Source organism: Branchiostoma belcheri, unplaced genomic scaffold (genome assembly GCF_001625305.1).
Source record: "Branchiostoma belcheri isolate BF01 breed outbred unplaced genomic scaffold, Haploidv18h27 scaffold200, whole genome shotgun sequence".
NCBI lineage: Eukaryota > Metazoa > Chordata > Leptocardii > Amphioxiformes > Branchiostomatidae > Branchiostoma > Branchiostoma belcheri.
The window spans coordinates 123,800-138,950 of record NW_017803492.1 but is presented as its reverse complement, the minus strand read 5'-3'; the positions used below and the strand labels follow the sequence as shown (position 1 = coordinate 138,950).

General features: G+C 41.2%; 1 protein-coding gene across 1 annotated transcript; it reads right to left on the bottom strand.

Annotated features, from left to right (window-relative positions):
• Nucleotides 1–1,794: 1,794 nt before the first annotated feature.
• Nucleotides 1,795–14,227, bottom strand: LOC109469369 (probable cytochrome P450 49a1). Its single transcript, XM_019767872.1, is given in 12 exon segments — nucleotides 1,795–1,985; nucleotides 3,960–4,003; nucleotides 4,146–4,308; nucleotides 4,860–4,938; nucleotides 6,474–6,640; nucleotides 7,027–7,195; nucleotides 9,894–10,101; nucleotides 10,926–11,125; nucleotides 11,672–11,900; nucleotides 12,911–12,956; nucleotides 12,958–13,058; nucleotides 13,981–14,227. Coding segments are annotated over 12 exon segments (1,608 nt in total). The 5' UTR covers nucleotides 14,075–14,227; the 3' UTR covers nucleotides 1,795–1,877.
• Nucleotides 14,228–15,151: the final 924 nt, after the last annotated feature.

Genomic DNA, 15,151 nt, shown 5'->3' with positions numbered 1-15,151 from the left:
CTCTTGTTTTGTTTGCTTTTTAAACTTGAAAAACGCAAGACTGACCTTGTCTCAATCGTCAACATTTTGATTTTTTACGGTTTACATTTCTTCCTCTATTGTTTTCTTGTTCATCAGAACTAGCTGGACAAATTGATTGCACCAATGTACCTTGCTGTTAATAGTTTGTCTTTCTCTCCATTTCTTTTTGAACGAAATCTTCATCATTGTTCGATCAGGTATGATTCTTGTGCATGTTCCCCCACCACATCCTAGCGGTTCTAAGCAGAACTGCCTTGCCGTACAAGACCGGCTATACGGGATAGAGCGGGCTGGACGTTGGGCTCTTCATCGAAAAAGAAGCCGTTACAACATACACGTACCCTCACACCAAGCTTTATTGAATATCGTAAACGTGTTGATACAACTGAAATGCGTTGATGATCTAAAAAACGCGAAAATAGAACACAATTAAAGTTACAAACAGAATTTAAAACAGAAAAAGACTGAACAGGAAATTCTATGAATCTGCTTTGTTCGATAATAGAACTATGAAACACTTGTGACATCTACTTGAGAACGAGAAAAACATCTGAGGATATAGATCATGTAAATGAGCACCTAATTTGCATAATTAATGGCAACTTTTTATAATTCCATAGTTGTTACTGCTGCACCCCGAATTTCATACTTGCCACATTTGGAAGTTAAGTAAAGGTGAACATCAATAAACATAATCTATTCAAATCATTGCCTCATTTGCATAATTTATGAGGAAGTGCTATAATAGCCTTTTTGTTATGATAAGGCTCTCATTGGATGGAGAATATGATCAACTGACATAATCCATGCAAATGAGGCTCTTATGTACAAAATCAATGATTAAAATTGTATAATTCGTCACCCGCAAGGGTTAACATCATTTGGCGAAGGTATGAGGTCGTGTTGGTGTTATTATTCATAACATCCACGTTATAACCAATTCATGGAACCAAAATACATTTGTATTAGATCAGTGCGAATCAAACTAGGCCACAAACTCCGAGACCATGTCCCCGTTAACATCTTGCGAGCAGAGGCAGGGATAGACCCTGTGCGTAAACGGGCAGAAGTAGCTTCTCTTGTCTCTGTCTTTAAGGCAGTCCGTGGATGTGCGCCTGTGTACATGACATCGTTGTTCAAATGGGAATCTCCACCAACACTGAGTGTACGCACTACTCGGTCAGAGTTAAAACGGCTACGGGACTATGACCCCCACCTACTCTCCTACCCCCCAGCAAGAGTCACTTCATACAGGAACAGCTTACAGTACTATGGACCTTACCTCTGGAACTCACTCCCCCTACAACAACGACAGCAGCTCAGTCTCAGAACTTTTAAACAGTTTTTATCGAATTGTATTTAAGATTAGTTTTATCTATGTGCTATTTTTAGACTTTGTATGTATTGTGAATCTGTTTAACTGTTAGGTGTTTGTCTGTGCTTTTGTACCAGGATTTCCTGAAAAACAGGCCAGAGTGGCCTGAGTGTGATACCTGGGTGAACAGATAAAGTTGAAAGTTGAAAATATATGAGGTCAATATATACGAATACAGTATATCTATTGAGAGAAATTGCAATTCATTATATGCTTGTAAAAACGGTAAGATTTTATTACATCATTGCCTTGTATTGTCTTATTGAAACCAGCACGGTTCCATTTTCAACTAATGTCTGTGAATCATCTTATATATATATATATACATACATATGTGTGTGTGTATGCATGTGTGTGTGTGTGTGTGTGTGTGCGTGAGCGCGCGCGCGCGCGCGCGTGTGTGTGTGTGCATGCAGGCGTCATAAAATAATTAACTGTGTAACGTCAAAAAAGTATGCTTAAATATCAGATTTCATGCAGCTCAAACTCTCTCCCGGAAGACGAAGCTGTCCCTGTCCGGTGCGTTGACAAACCTGTTCTCCATCTTCATGTCTTCTCCGGACCAGCCCACGTGGAAGCTCTGAACAATCTGTTTGTCAAATAAACAAAGCTGTAATGTTTATAAAGACTAAGCTTTAACTTCCAACACTTTCTTAGATTACAGAATTGGGACTTACCCCAAATTTTCGGTTGATTCCATCAACCTTGTTCACGGAATGGACCCGTCTACTCTTGGAACGTGACGTCAGAGACACGTGACTGTAGTAGCGGGTCATACGTACCAGATAACTTGTGTCGCCCCCGTCTCTATTCAGGGTAGGTCTGCATGTGAGCTCTTATGTAGACGTCTTTCACTCCTCTTGCAAAGAAGTCTGATTCAGAATCACGTTCCAAGAGTAAACGGTTCCATTCCGTGAACAAGGTTGATGGAGTCAACCGAAAATTTGGGGTTGGTCCCAATTCTGCAATCTAAGTGTTGGAAGTTAAAGCTTAGTCTTTATTTCATAATGATTTGTACCAACACACATGCAAAGCTGTAATGTAATGTCATACGAAGAAGAAGCACAAAGCACGTTACCGAAAGCGAGTTTCCACAAGAATAGCTGATAGCAAGCAACAGATTAAAAAAGAATAGAACTGAAATGTTAACTTTTGTACTGACAGTACGTTCTGAAATTCATAGGAGAACATGAAAAGAGAATGAGACAGAACTTGAGCACAAGTTACAGCTTTAAGGTTTAACCCCTCATGGACTTATCAATCTGATATATACGCCAAAAAGCAGTGACTCAAGCAACTGGATATGGTTTTGAAAACGTTAGACGTTTCAGTTAGTATCCACTAGCTTTCGTCAGTGACTGAGAGACCAGAGGGGAAAACAGGTTTTAAGCTCCTGTTCTGTATAACAGGAGCTTAAACTGGAGGATTCGGTGCCCAGGGCGACGCAATAAGGAAGTACTCCCCACTGTGGCTTCTCCAGCAGCTTGAATAGTGAATTGACCCCCATAACCACATAAACTAATAAACATCCTAGACGGTCCAGCCACCGAAAACAATGGCAGGGACAGATTAGCATAATAACTGTCACTCTTTTTGAACAAATTCAAATGTTTTTTCTATACTGGTTTTCAAACTAACAATATCAAACCATGCAGAATGATCGGGATAGCTGTAACTGAGTCACATAAATCAAGAAAATACTATCTGCAACTTTCAGTTTCTGGAAAACCAACTTTGTGGTCAAATTTCAATTTTTCAAACTGTCTTGTCAACATTTCATCAAAGCCTCTAATTACAGATATCTAAAATGGCAACCTCACAACTGAATTAGCTTGGATAGTAAGTGAGTCTAGAAATATGGGTTGCAATTGTGGTGTCAATTTGGTAGTATGAGAAAGCAGCACTAGTATACATGTAGACTGGATCTCTGTTAGAACTGTTCAAGTAACTGCCGGCCAATCTATAACACCACCAAACCTTGGCAAAACAGTACAGTGGTGTAATTACTATATTCTGGGTAAGGTGAGGCTATCTTCTTTCTGTAAAACAGACTGTACATGTACATAAATTCCTTATCTGTCTTCAATATGTTACAAACACAAAGTGTCTTCAAGAGCCCTGTGCCCATGTTACCACCACGGTAGTCAGGGACAGAATGGGGCCTGGTAGTTTACGTTAGCCGAATTTATTGGGTTCTTATATAGTGCAAGCCTGCTCTTTAAGCTCCTGTTCTGTGTAACAGGAGCTTTCTGACTAATTTGCATTATCTTGTCTTGACTTGTCTGACTTTTGTTCCTTTTTCGACTTCCAAAAATTTGTCTTCAACTTATTTGCATATCAATCAATAGGTTGTGCTTATAAACCTGCATTTCCCCTCTGGTCTCTCAGTCACTGACGAAAGCTAGTGGATACTAGCTGAAACGTCTGACGTTTTCAAAATCATATCCAGTTGCTTGAGTAACTGTTTTTTGGCGTATCGTATTGCCTGGATGTCTAACCTTCATCGACGAATCTGATATATAGTTTCAATGCATTTTAACCCTTCATTCACAAAGGAACCTACCCTGATCAACCCAAGATGCAGTTCTTGTTCTGCAAAACGCCGACCTGAGGAAGAAGTCAAACCAAATTCCAATTTAAATCTTTAAGAACAAGCATAAACATACTTACTGAATCACAAAGATAATCCATGACATTTATAATACATGTAAATGGTGACTGAATTGTTTAAGTCGATTAAAATCCATACCGATGCACATCCTCTTTCCGTATCCAAACGGCAGCATCGCGAACGGTGGTATGCCGCCGGATGCAACGTCATTGCGGAGCCATCTTTCCGGTTTGAACTTTTCCGGTTCTGGATAGTATTCCGGAAGTGAGCTGATGACGTCATTGGCCATCATGATCGTTGTCTATGTAGTGGAGCATACAACATGTCATTGGCAAGACGTTTGGTTTAGAAATGACAGAACATTATTTATATTTTTTTATTTAGTGTTTTGTTTTGTTACCTTTTAAGCTTGTACAGAGGCTTTGTTTTCAGTGTGGTTTGTCTCTTGATCTCCGAAAAGGCTAATCTTCCAGGGTTCAACCAAAAAACATACATAAAACAAATCAGAAAGTAAAAACACACACATATGCACAAAAAAAGATTTAAACTATATACAAACAACGGTTGTGGGGTTGTGTGGCGCAACGGCAGCGTGCGCGACTCGGAATCAAGAGGTCCACGGTTCGAGTCCTGACATGCCATCGCTCTTGTGCCCTTGGGAAAGGCACTTTACACGACTTTTCCCACTAGACTCAAGTAAAAATGAGTGTTGTCTGTCCAGTATCCATTTCTATCTGCGGGACACAACACCAGCAACAGCTGCCTCTGTTCCACGTGTATTGCATTGTTGCAATTTCAATAGAATAAATAAATGAATAAAATAAAATAAACAATGGAACAAATGTCTCATACCTTTGCTGGAACGACATATCCAGACAACACAATGTCCCGGTCCAACGTCCTCAGGTTGTTGCCAACAGTTGGATAAACTCTAAAAAAAGGGAAAACTAGAAAGGTAACATTTACAAAACAAACACATAATGTTTATTTTCCTTTTTTCACGAAAATGAATTTATGCCTCCCTTCCCGGCCGTTATATTATAAATAAACTGATCCATCACTGACAACGACTCTAATCTTGGTGGGAATACCAGTAACCTTTATTAACTGGCACAAACAATCAAACGAGCATGATAAAAGTAACAGTCAGCGTCGACATTAGTCAACAGTAGAATAAGTAGACAAATCTTGTCTCAGAGAAGTTTAAACATTGTAACATATCTAGCAAAAAATTGATTGAGGATGTATTCCACCCGGCAAAGGAGCAATTCGCGACCGAACGAACTAAACGATTCCCACCAAGCGAGCCGATAGGCGACAACGGCCGGGAGGATAAATGTGCACGAACTTATCAAGAAGTAGACTGCCTTCTTGTATAACTTTGGTATAACGCGCTGATTTGGTCACTTCGGTCGGAAGACGCGTGGATACTGTATCCCTGTCCGGGCTTAACTAAATCATATTTGGGCGTTCCGTCCGGCCTAAATTCGAATTTTCACAATTGCCATGGTGACAGCCATCTTGTCCAGGTCATCAACCTAATCTGTTTGGAAAGGAAGAAGAAATTGAGCAAAAGAAACGTTTCTTTCTGCGAAGGTAAACACCTTAATATATACACCTTAAAAACGAAAAGAGTGAACCCAGGGTCCACATACAATGAAATACTCCCCACTGTGGCTCTTCCAGCAGCTTGAATAGTGAATTGACCCCCATAAACACATAAACATCCCAGGCTGTCTAGTCTCTAGAAACAATGACAGGGACAGATTAGCATAATACCGGTCGATCGGATTCAAATATTTTTTCCTTGCTGGTTTTCAAGGTAACATCACAAAAAGTATGTAGAATGATCAAGATAATTGTACCTAAGTCAAGTAATCAAGAAATTAACTATCAACAGCTTCCAGTCTCTGGGAAATCAACCCTGTGTTCAATTTTAACTTTATAAAAGGCCCTATCAGAAATGTCTATTAGTAGATACAGTATTTATATTTGTAATTTGAAAATGTCTTCCTCACAGCTGAATTTGCACTGACAGTCAGGGTGTCTAGAAACATGTCTTCTAATTGTGGTGTCCATTTGGTAGTCTAAGAAAACAGTATACATGTAGAGACTAGAGTGAAGCTCTGTTACATTGTAGAACTGTACAAGTAACTGCAGGCCAATGTCTAACCAAGGCTCTGACATTACTACTAGTACTAGGCAGAGTTTAACCAGCCAGTGTTGTCATTACATTCTGGATTTGGTGAGACTAACTTCTTACAACAGTACTTCAATTCCTTATCTGTTGTTTATTCATTTTTTAGAATGTCTTGAAACTTGTCTTGGTCATTCACAGTCTTAGCCAGGTCTCTGCCCATGTTACCACCACGGTAGTCAGAGGTAGACTGCGGCCCGGTAGTTTATGTTAGCCGAATTTATTTGGTGATTTTATAGTACAAGCATGGTCTTTAAATAAAATATTACCTGAAAGTTTCCTTCACCACAGCACGCAGGTAGTGCATCCTGTTCAGTGTCTTGTCGTCTATGGACTTCCCAGGCGGAACCACCTCTGCGATCTCACGGTAAAGTTTCTCCTGGACTTCGGGATTTTTCGCCAGGCAGAAGAGGTTGAACATCAAGGTATTTCCCGTCTGAAATAAGTAGATAATCAAATACATGATAAACAAATCAAGGGATCAAGTACAATAGCAACTAGCAAATAGCAACTAAAAATAGTGGTTCCCCAATGGTTGAATAATAAGACAAAGAATAGATGAGACAAGATGAGATGAGAAAGAAAAGTCTGTAAACTACCGGGTGATTATATGATTATGAGAATGGTCCAGCATGACACTAAAACGTTAAAAAGTACAGAAAATTGAAAAGCGTACAGAAAACTGGTTGTCAGATTGTTTAACGTTTGTCAAATAGTTAGATTAGGTAAATTAATAATATGATGATAGAGGACAGAAGACTCCAACCAGCCCGCAAACTATCCGGCTGGGCCCCGGGTGGCATCTCTGTTAGGGTAACGTACCGTGTCGATCCCAGCAGCCAAAAGGTCCACCGCCATCAGCATTGCCTCCTCGAACGTGACGTCTTCTCTAGAGAGCAGGCTCTGGAGAAAGTCCGTGTCGGACTCAGCAGGTTTCCCTTCTTCGGTCGTGCTTCTAGCCAGCTTTTCCTTCAGCAACTTGGCAGCGACACTGAGGTTTCATGCCAATTCAAGCAACAAATTAGAGTCTTGCTTTGATAGCATGCCCAGACATCCTCACTACTCTCAAGGCCACGGACACCATGTGACTCACCTTACCAGACTCAGGCTTGGTTTCAGCCAGCTGAACTACCAGCATCACTGTATCAGTAGTCCCGAATGCAAATGTGGGCATCCAAATGAGACACCAGAACACTATTTATTACACTGCAAATTTTATAATACTGAATGGACCAAAATGTTGTTATCCATATCTTGCCTTTATCTTGAAAACATACTACCTTCCGACCCACTCAACGTAAACGACGCCACATTATGTACTTTACTTCTTACAGGTAGCCCCTCCCTCCCATACCCTACCAACTGCCGTATCTTTGATATTATATCCACCACTCTGGAAGATTTGACCAATCTCAATAATGTTATGCTAGGTATTGGTGCGCCAGCCACTTTCATTTTATGTTAATGCTATACTTTATGTCATCTTTATGTTTACATTTGTATTATGTTTTATGAGCAGCGGATTTACATAAGCACAACAAGTGCTTCCTATCCAATGCTCAAAAATCCATGTGAATAAAATAAAATAAATATGACCATAATTAATGCATTTGGACAAGTAACAGCCACAGAAGTAGTGTGTGTCACCAATATCAATAGACAAGTTCATAAAACTGGGCTGAAACAGAAGATGAAGACCTTGAATGCATTAAAACTACTAGTAATCTCCAAGCAGATTTTTCAGTGGCCACGGAGACTGTTACAGTATCAAATTGGCCATAACGTATCGATTAGCCACCAGAGATTTGCCAGTCTCACACAGTGAGGTCAATGGTTACTGTCTGGCCAATTTGATACTGTCTTTGTAGCCATCGAAAGATCTGCTTGAATTTATTTTCCTGAGGGTTCTCATTAATTTGTCATTGTTTCTACTGTTTATTGTCTGCCGGTTTTATGAATCAGTTCTGTTGTCATACATGTACGTCATTAATTTTCTTGTGCCATGATTTTGTTTTTCTAATGAAATGAATAAAAACAAGAAGCCATAGGTGACAATTCTCCGTGAAGTATTATATATTGCAACAAAAAGAAGTAGCCATTGGCGACAATTCTCTGTGAAGTGTGATAAATCGAACAAAGAAAAATTGTTTAAACGCGCGTCGGCTCAGTCATCTTAAGACGCAACAACCAATCAAAGATCCGAAATGCCGACACGTGACGCGGGATTTGCATACAGTCTAAACAACGGGGAAGGGCGCGCGATGCCCGAAATATTTTTGCGTAAATATTCAGCGCCGTGTTTCAAGAGAATAATACCGGGAAACAAATTCTTTTCTTGTTTTGAACGCATAAACATGCATTTACGCTAATCTAGTATGATTCAGGGTTACTTTTTTTACCTGCCATGGCCAGATTATCTAAAGATGTGTGTATTGTGTGTACAATCTACAGAAAGAGAAATGTACATCAGGTCCGATCATCCGATTTTCACGTTTCGTTTTTTTGGTACTCGGTTCATGAACGTATTTTGGTTTGGCTCCTGGAATGTGCGAAAAAAATGACTCCCGGGACTGTCTACAGGGAACACTCGCACATTCGCGGTGTATCAGGACAGCGCGACTGGTCGGCATTAGCGCAGTCCCTGTAATTAGTAACAGTTGCACATCAATCCGGCCGAAAGCATGATTGTGTAACACAGGCTACTTCTTCATATACCGGCTCATACTACACGACGCCTTTACAACTAGCAAATCATAAAATTACCCGATCTACTAGTACTGTATGTGCGGTTTACCAGCCCCAGACCACATCCGACCACGAGGCAGAACACATTGATGGGTTGTCAAAATATTGTCCATGTTTACAAAGAGCTGCTCCACTAACACTATGGAGCGGCCCAACCCAAAAATATTGGCCATGTGTCGTTGCTAGGACGACCGGCCAGTTGCTACGTGACCAAATACACGCCGCCACTAGGTCGCCACACCCGACCAGTTTGAAATCGATAGGATTACGTCATCGGGTATTAACATTTCCTAATGTTGACCTCTGACCACCCCACATTTCCGTCCCCATCAGCCCCGCCGCGACTTACTACCGGTGACATAAACGGACGACAACATTTCAACGACATGGGGATGTTTCGAAAATAACCATTTACTCCAATATCAAAACAGCTACGGTAAAATAAAAGACGTGCATCATCCCGGACATAATGCAACACCACATGCGAAATTACACAAAAATGCGACGTACGGAAGAATGCGTTTTGGCTGCGAACATCTTCCAAAAAACTTGGCATCTCTTAACCATGGGCAAAAACATCTGGAACCACTTATAAAAACCACCCCGTATCTGCATGAACTTTTACCCCCCCCCACTGCTATTCCAACAACGCGTTTTTCTGGACCATTCCAATTCGCCTCGTAATTGTAGGGGTGCGTCTGCGATATTACATTGACCGCGAAAGCAGCAACGGCAAAAATACACATTCGTGCATCAACACGGGCATGCCCGCAGACGGCGTATAAAATTGCGTGCCGATTACACAAAGAGAAGCCAGTGTTTTGACTGCGAACATGAAAAATCAGCCGATTACAACACTCCGTCCGGAGGTCCTGACCTCCTTCACGGAGTAAAAATGAATTCGAAACTTAAAAAAAAAAAAATCTACTTAGATGTAAACTTACTAGTGCCACTGGTTGATTGCCTTCTCAAACCTCCTCCAGGTTGGGGTGCTGATGTACCTGTAAAGGCCGACTGCCGCGAGCTCCAGGTTCACGAACGCTTTGAAGAAATTGTTGACTCCGTCGATCATCAGCTGAGCGTCAGAACCCGGTTCAAGGTCGTCCAAGGTCAGGCAGCCGAGCCGTTTGTCCAGCACAACCACACTGATTGCTAGGTGGGCAAGATTTGATTTTAAGGAGAATATTTTTAAAGCGATCAATTTTATCAAACAGTTTGGAATGCTCCAAATGCAAGGTCTTCCAAAGTTTAACCCGTCCTTAATGGTCTTCTTCAAGCTGACCGGCCTGATTTAATACTAGTATTCAGAACAAGCGTACGTAATGAGCTTTCGTCACAACATATGAACATAGTGAAAGGAATACAGGGGCAATCAAACTTACAAGCGAAAGCTGAAATGGGGAAATGCCTAACACAAATACATGAGATCCTTGACTAATATAGGGTACCAAAGTCAGCTTCTAGCACTCGAAATAAATGATTGTACCATTTTTACTCATCCCTAAGGCCATGTTGATTTCATTATATGGATGACATCCTCGCGCGCATGAATTTTCGGCCGTTTCCAAAAAAAAAGTTTTCAACCATTCTGTAAATCGTTCAAAACAGTTGCAAAATGAGCAAAAATATACCGTAAGTTACAAAAAAAACCATACCAATGTCGTAGAATGCCAAAATCAAACGAAAAAAGACGAAATTGTAAAGAAATGAACTTGAAGACTAGATTATTCATCAAACCATATTCTGTCCTATTTGTTCCACCCTCATGACCACTTAGATTTCATAATGAAAACAACTTTTTTTTTTTTGCAAAACTTTTTTTTATTCGCACGCGCGCATCAATCTTGGGGTTCCCAGAGGATGTCATCCATATAATCAAATCAACATGGCCTAACACAATTACAATACACTTTGCAGGGTGCAAGGTGGTGAACGAAGGCTCTTGAAACTTAGACCGTAGGGTTAATGTTACTCACCCTCCAGTGCCCATCTGTACACGTAGTTGGTAAAGTTGTGAATTTGCCCGCCGTTCTCCTCCTTCCCTGTCAGAGCCCGGATGACGTCAACCAGGTCCCTGGTGACGTCATCCGGCAGAGCGGCGTACGCGCCGACCGTCTTCGGCCGCATCAGGTCCTTCTGCACCGAGCTGCGCACGCGCTGCCACTCTTCACCGACTCTATGGAATAGAGGCAACTACAGTGCACACCTGATCTAATTTTTCCTTCTAAAATTAAATCATTTTATACACTGTATTATTCAAGGTAATTAAATAAGATAATCGATAATAAATAATCAATGACAGTCAAAACATGATCACACAAGAACAGACAAGCACACGCATAATTCATAAATTTACACACACAGAAACCCACAGACACATACCTACACCCACACACACACACACACACACATGCGGACAGAAATGCACAGTCTTTAACACAGACACACAGACACACACACAAACACACACACACATACACACATGCACACACACGCACGCACACACACACACGCACACACACACACGCACTAACACACACGCGCGTGCACGCACACACGCGCACACACACAGACACGCGCGCACGCACGCACAAACACACACACACACACACACACGCACAAACACACACACACACGCAGACACACAGACAATCTCTGAGATATACAGTACAAGCATATTAAGTACAAAACGGTATCACTACAGATACACTTATATACCTACAGGTTCACTATTCCAGCCGGCAGCTTCTTCAGTTCGCGATAGATTTCAACGCTGAGAAGCGGCTGCCTTTCAGGGTATCTGCCCTCGTTACGGAACAACCTCTCGATCTCCTTGGGATCGCTGATGACAACGAGGTCCATCGGGCCGATTTTTTCCCGATAGATGTTCCCGTAGGTCTTCGTCCTCTCTTTGAATGACTCCATCAGCTTTGTTTTCATTGGAAACTGACCTGATAGGAAAATACACAATTTCATGATAGTTAATGACAATTAAACTGTTCTCAAAGTAAAGGAATTTGACTCACCGGAATTTTCGACCGAATCTCTCGGTCTTCATCAGCTTCCTGATGACCCGAGTGCTGTTGGTACGTGTTTTTCCCTCACGAGTGATGTCAGCAGTGGGTCGGGACGGGGGGCACTACCGACTTCCGACGAACTTTGACCCAGTGCTGACGTCACATATGAGAGAAAAAATATGTGTCTACAGCACCTGGGTCAGAGAGCTGTCGAAGACTATTATCATAATTTTATGTAACTCGTACAAACTTACTACTAGTAATAGATGGACATTATTGCTTAATACAATTTCATGATGATTGGCAGTATTTTTATGATAACAAAATCAGCAACATGCATGTACAAACTCTTGCTGTTCAGCTGGAAGAGACGGCCATCGCCCCTCAATCCGGTATCTTCAAAGAAACTCACAGGTAACATAACAACCTGGGTATCAGCTTACATGCATTGTAATTGTTGTACTTTGAACGTCGGACAGTGAACCTACCACATATCGATATTTATAAGCCGTGGTGCCTCAATTTCACCTTGTAGACTACTGTGCACACGTTGGCAACAGTCTGTCCCCAGAGGCAGTAGTTCCACGCAAAGATGCCCCATTATTATTAGACATATAACCTTCTTAGTGTTAACAATAACACGTAGGCTGGTTACTCAACTTAACTGTGCATTCATCCCAAGTATGTTACAACAAATAAGCTTAAAACACACAATGGCCTTAGAAGGGCCTCCCAAACCAAATCTACAAGCAGATCCTAGGGTGGCAAAGGAAAGTATCAAATGGCATGGCCAAGCAGTATCCATTCGCCAGAGAGAGTCCAATTTGCTTCCCTTGGACCCTCTCTGGCCAATGGGTACTGCCTGGCCAATTTGATACGTTCCTGTGCCACCCTAGGATCTGCTTGGAGATTATCCTTCACCAACATATATCATCATGGCATACCGAAAGGAGAGTAGTCCAACGCCGTCCCGATGACGGGGAGCGGGGAGGCCCTTCGGCCCTGGGATCTCTTCGAAAGGCCGAGCGGAACTCTCGTACGCGACGCTGCCTTCCGGTTCTGCCCTGGTGCTCTGCGAACGGACGGTCGCTGTAGTAGTTACCTTCGCCAAGAAGGTTATGTTTTCAGGGGCGTTCGTGTATGTGTGTGTGTGTCTGTCTGTCTGTCTGTCTGTCAACACGATAACTTGAGAAGGTCTTGATGGATTGTCTTGATACTTGGTAGGTGGGTAGGTCTTGATGAGACCTCAAAATGATTAGATTTTGGGCCACCTGGCGGCTTGTCATGGTACTGCAGCAGAACTTCCGGTTTTGATATCTCAAGATCCAGACATGCTAGGGTGACGAAATTTAGATGGTAGATAGCTCTTATGCTGGGGATAAAGTGACATGAGTTTGAGCCCCCTAGTTGCTTGCTCTAGAACTGCAGGGGGGGGGTTTAATGGACAAATGTTTAAAGGGGGATAACTCAAGAACCGATGGATGGATCATCGTGATTTTTGGTATGTAGGTAGCTTGAGTGATGCTTGACATAATGATATTACAATTATGCAAATATGGATGTAATTTGCATAATTAATGAGGAAATTCTATTTATCAGCTGCATTCCATAATAGGAAGTTCAAGCTTGTGACATATGTTATTAAGAATGAGAGAAACACAGGCAGATATCGATTATGCAAATGAAGACTTAATTTGCATAATTAATGAGAAAATATTATAATTGCATAGTGGTAACTGCCTGGAATTTTATACTTGGGGTGTTTGAAAGTTAAGTTAAGGTGAACATAATTAAACATAACTTATTCAAATAAGCACCTCATTTGCATAATTTATGAGAAAATTTCATCATGGCATTCATTGTTAAGATAAGACTGTCTTTTGGTGGAGAATATGATCAACAGATATAATTCATGCAAATGAGGATCTTATTTGCATAATTAGGGGGATTAATATATAATTTCTTAATCATAAAAGCTAACATCATTTGGCGAAGGTATGAGATCGTGGAACTCTAGTTGTTGTTGTTGTTGTTGTTCTCCGAGCCACCGAAATTCCATCGCGGAACCAACTGCCCTGCCTTCTGACAACTTTCAGGAGCAAAGACATCTCATAAAGGTGGTGTAAGGTTAAATTAGACCCAACAGGTGTCAAAGGATCAATGAAGCTGGCCTACAACTTTCTTGAGGTTTTCTTCAGTAAGAAAAGGTCTGAGGAGCTTGTCACAGTTTCCAGATGTGAAAGGGCCTCCGCCACAAAGAGTGGTGGGTCATCGTCCACCCGGACGATAATCTTTAATTCAGGTCATCCAGTCATCCCAAGGCAAGGCTAGGGTTAAACCATTGTTCACTTAGGTAGGTGTGGCAACTTTTGCCTAATACCATTTATGATTTGTATGTTAGGCCATGTTGATTTGATTATATGGATGACATCCTCTGGGAACCCCAAAACTGATGCGCGCGTGCGAATAAAAAAAAAGTATTGCAAAAAAAGTTGCTTTCACTATGAAATCTACGTGGTCATGAAGGTTGAACAAATGGCACAGAACATGTAATGGCGAATAATCTACTCTTCGAATTTATTTCTTTACATTTTTGTCTTTTTTCCTTTGATTTTGGCATTCTACGACATTGGTATCGTTTCTAAATGTTTTCCTTGCAACTTATGGTATATTTTTGCTCATTTAGCAACTGTTTTGCACGATTTACAGTATGGTTGAAAACGTTTTTTTTTGGAAACGACCGAAAATTCATGCGCGCGCGGATGTCATCCATATAATCAAATCAACATGGCCTTATCGTAAAAAAAACTCCAGTATTGTCCAGAGGGGTATATTTTTTACCGATTTTTAAAAATATATTGCTGTGTAGATGAATGGTCACATATTGTATTAACTAAAATCAATACCTTCTAAATTGGACTGAACTATAATATTTTTCTTTTATCTAAATGTTATTTGGCCAATTACTCGAACCTGGAACACTATAACTCAATGGGTAGTTTGTAGATTTTCATTTTATTTGGCAGTATTGTGCTGGTATTTGAAGGCTATTCCTCATATGGGTTTACGGAAAACCCTGGGCTGTCTACCTTGCCAGGCTACCTTACCAGTCTACCTTGCCTGTCTAGGACGTCAGGCTACTGAACTCCCCCCATCCACAGCCTCACGAATGGCAAGACTTCCAA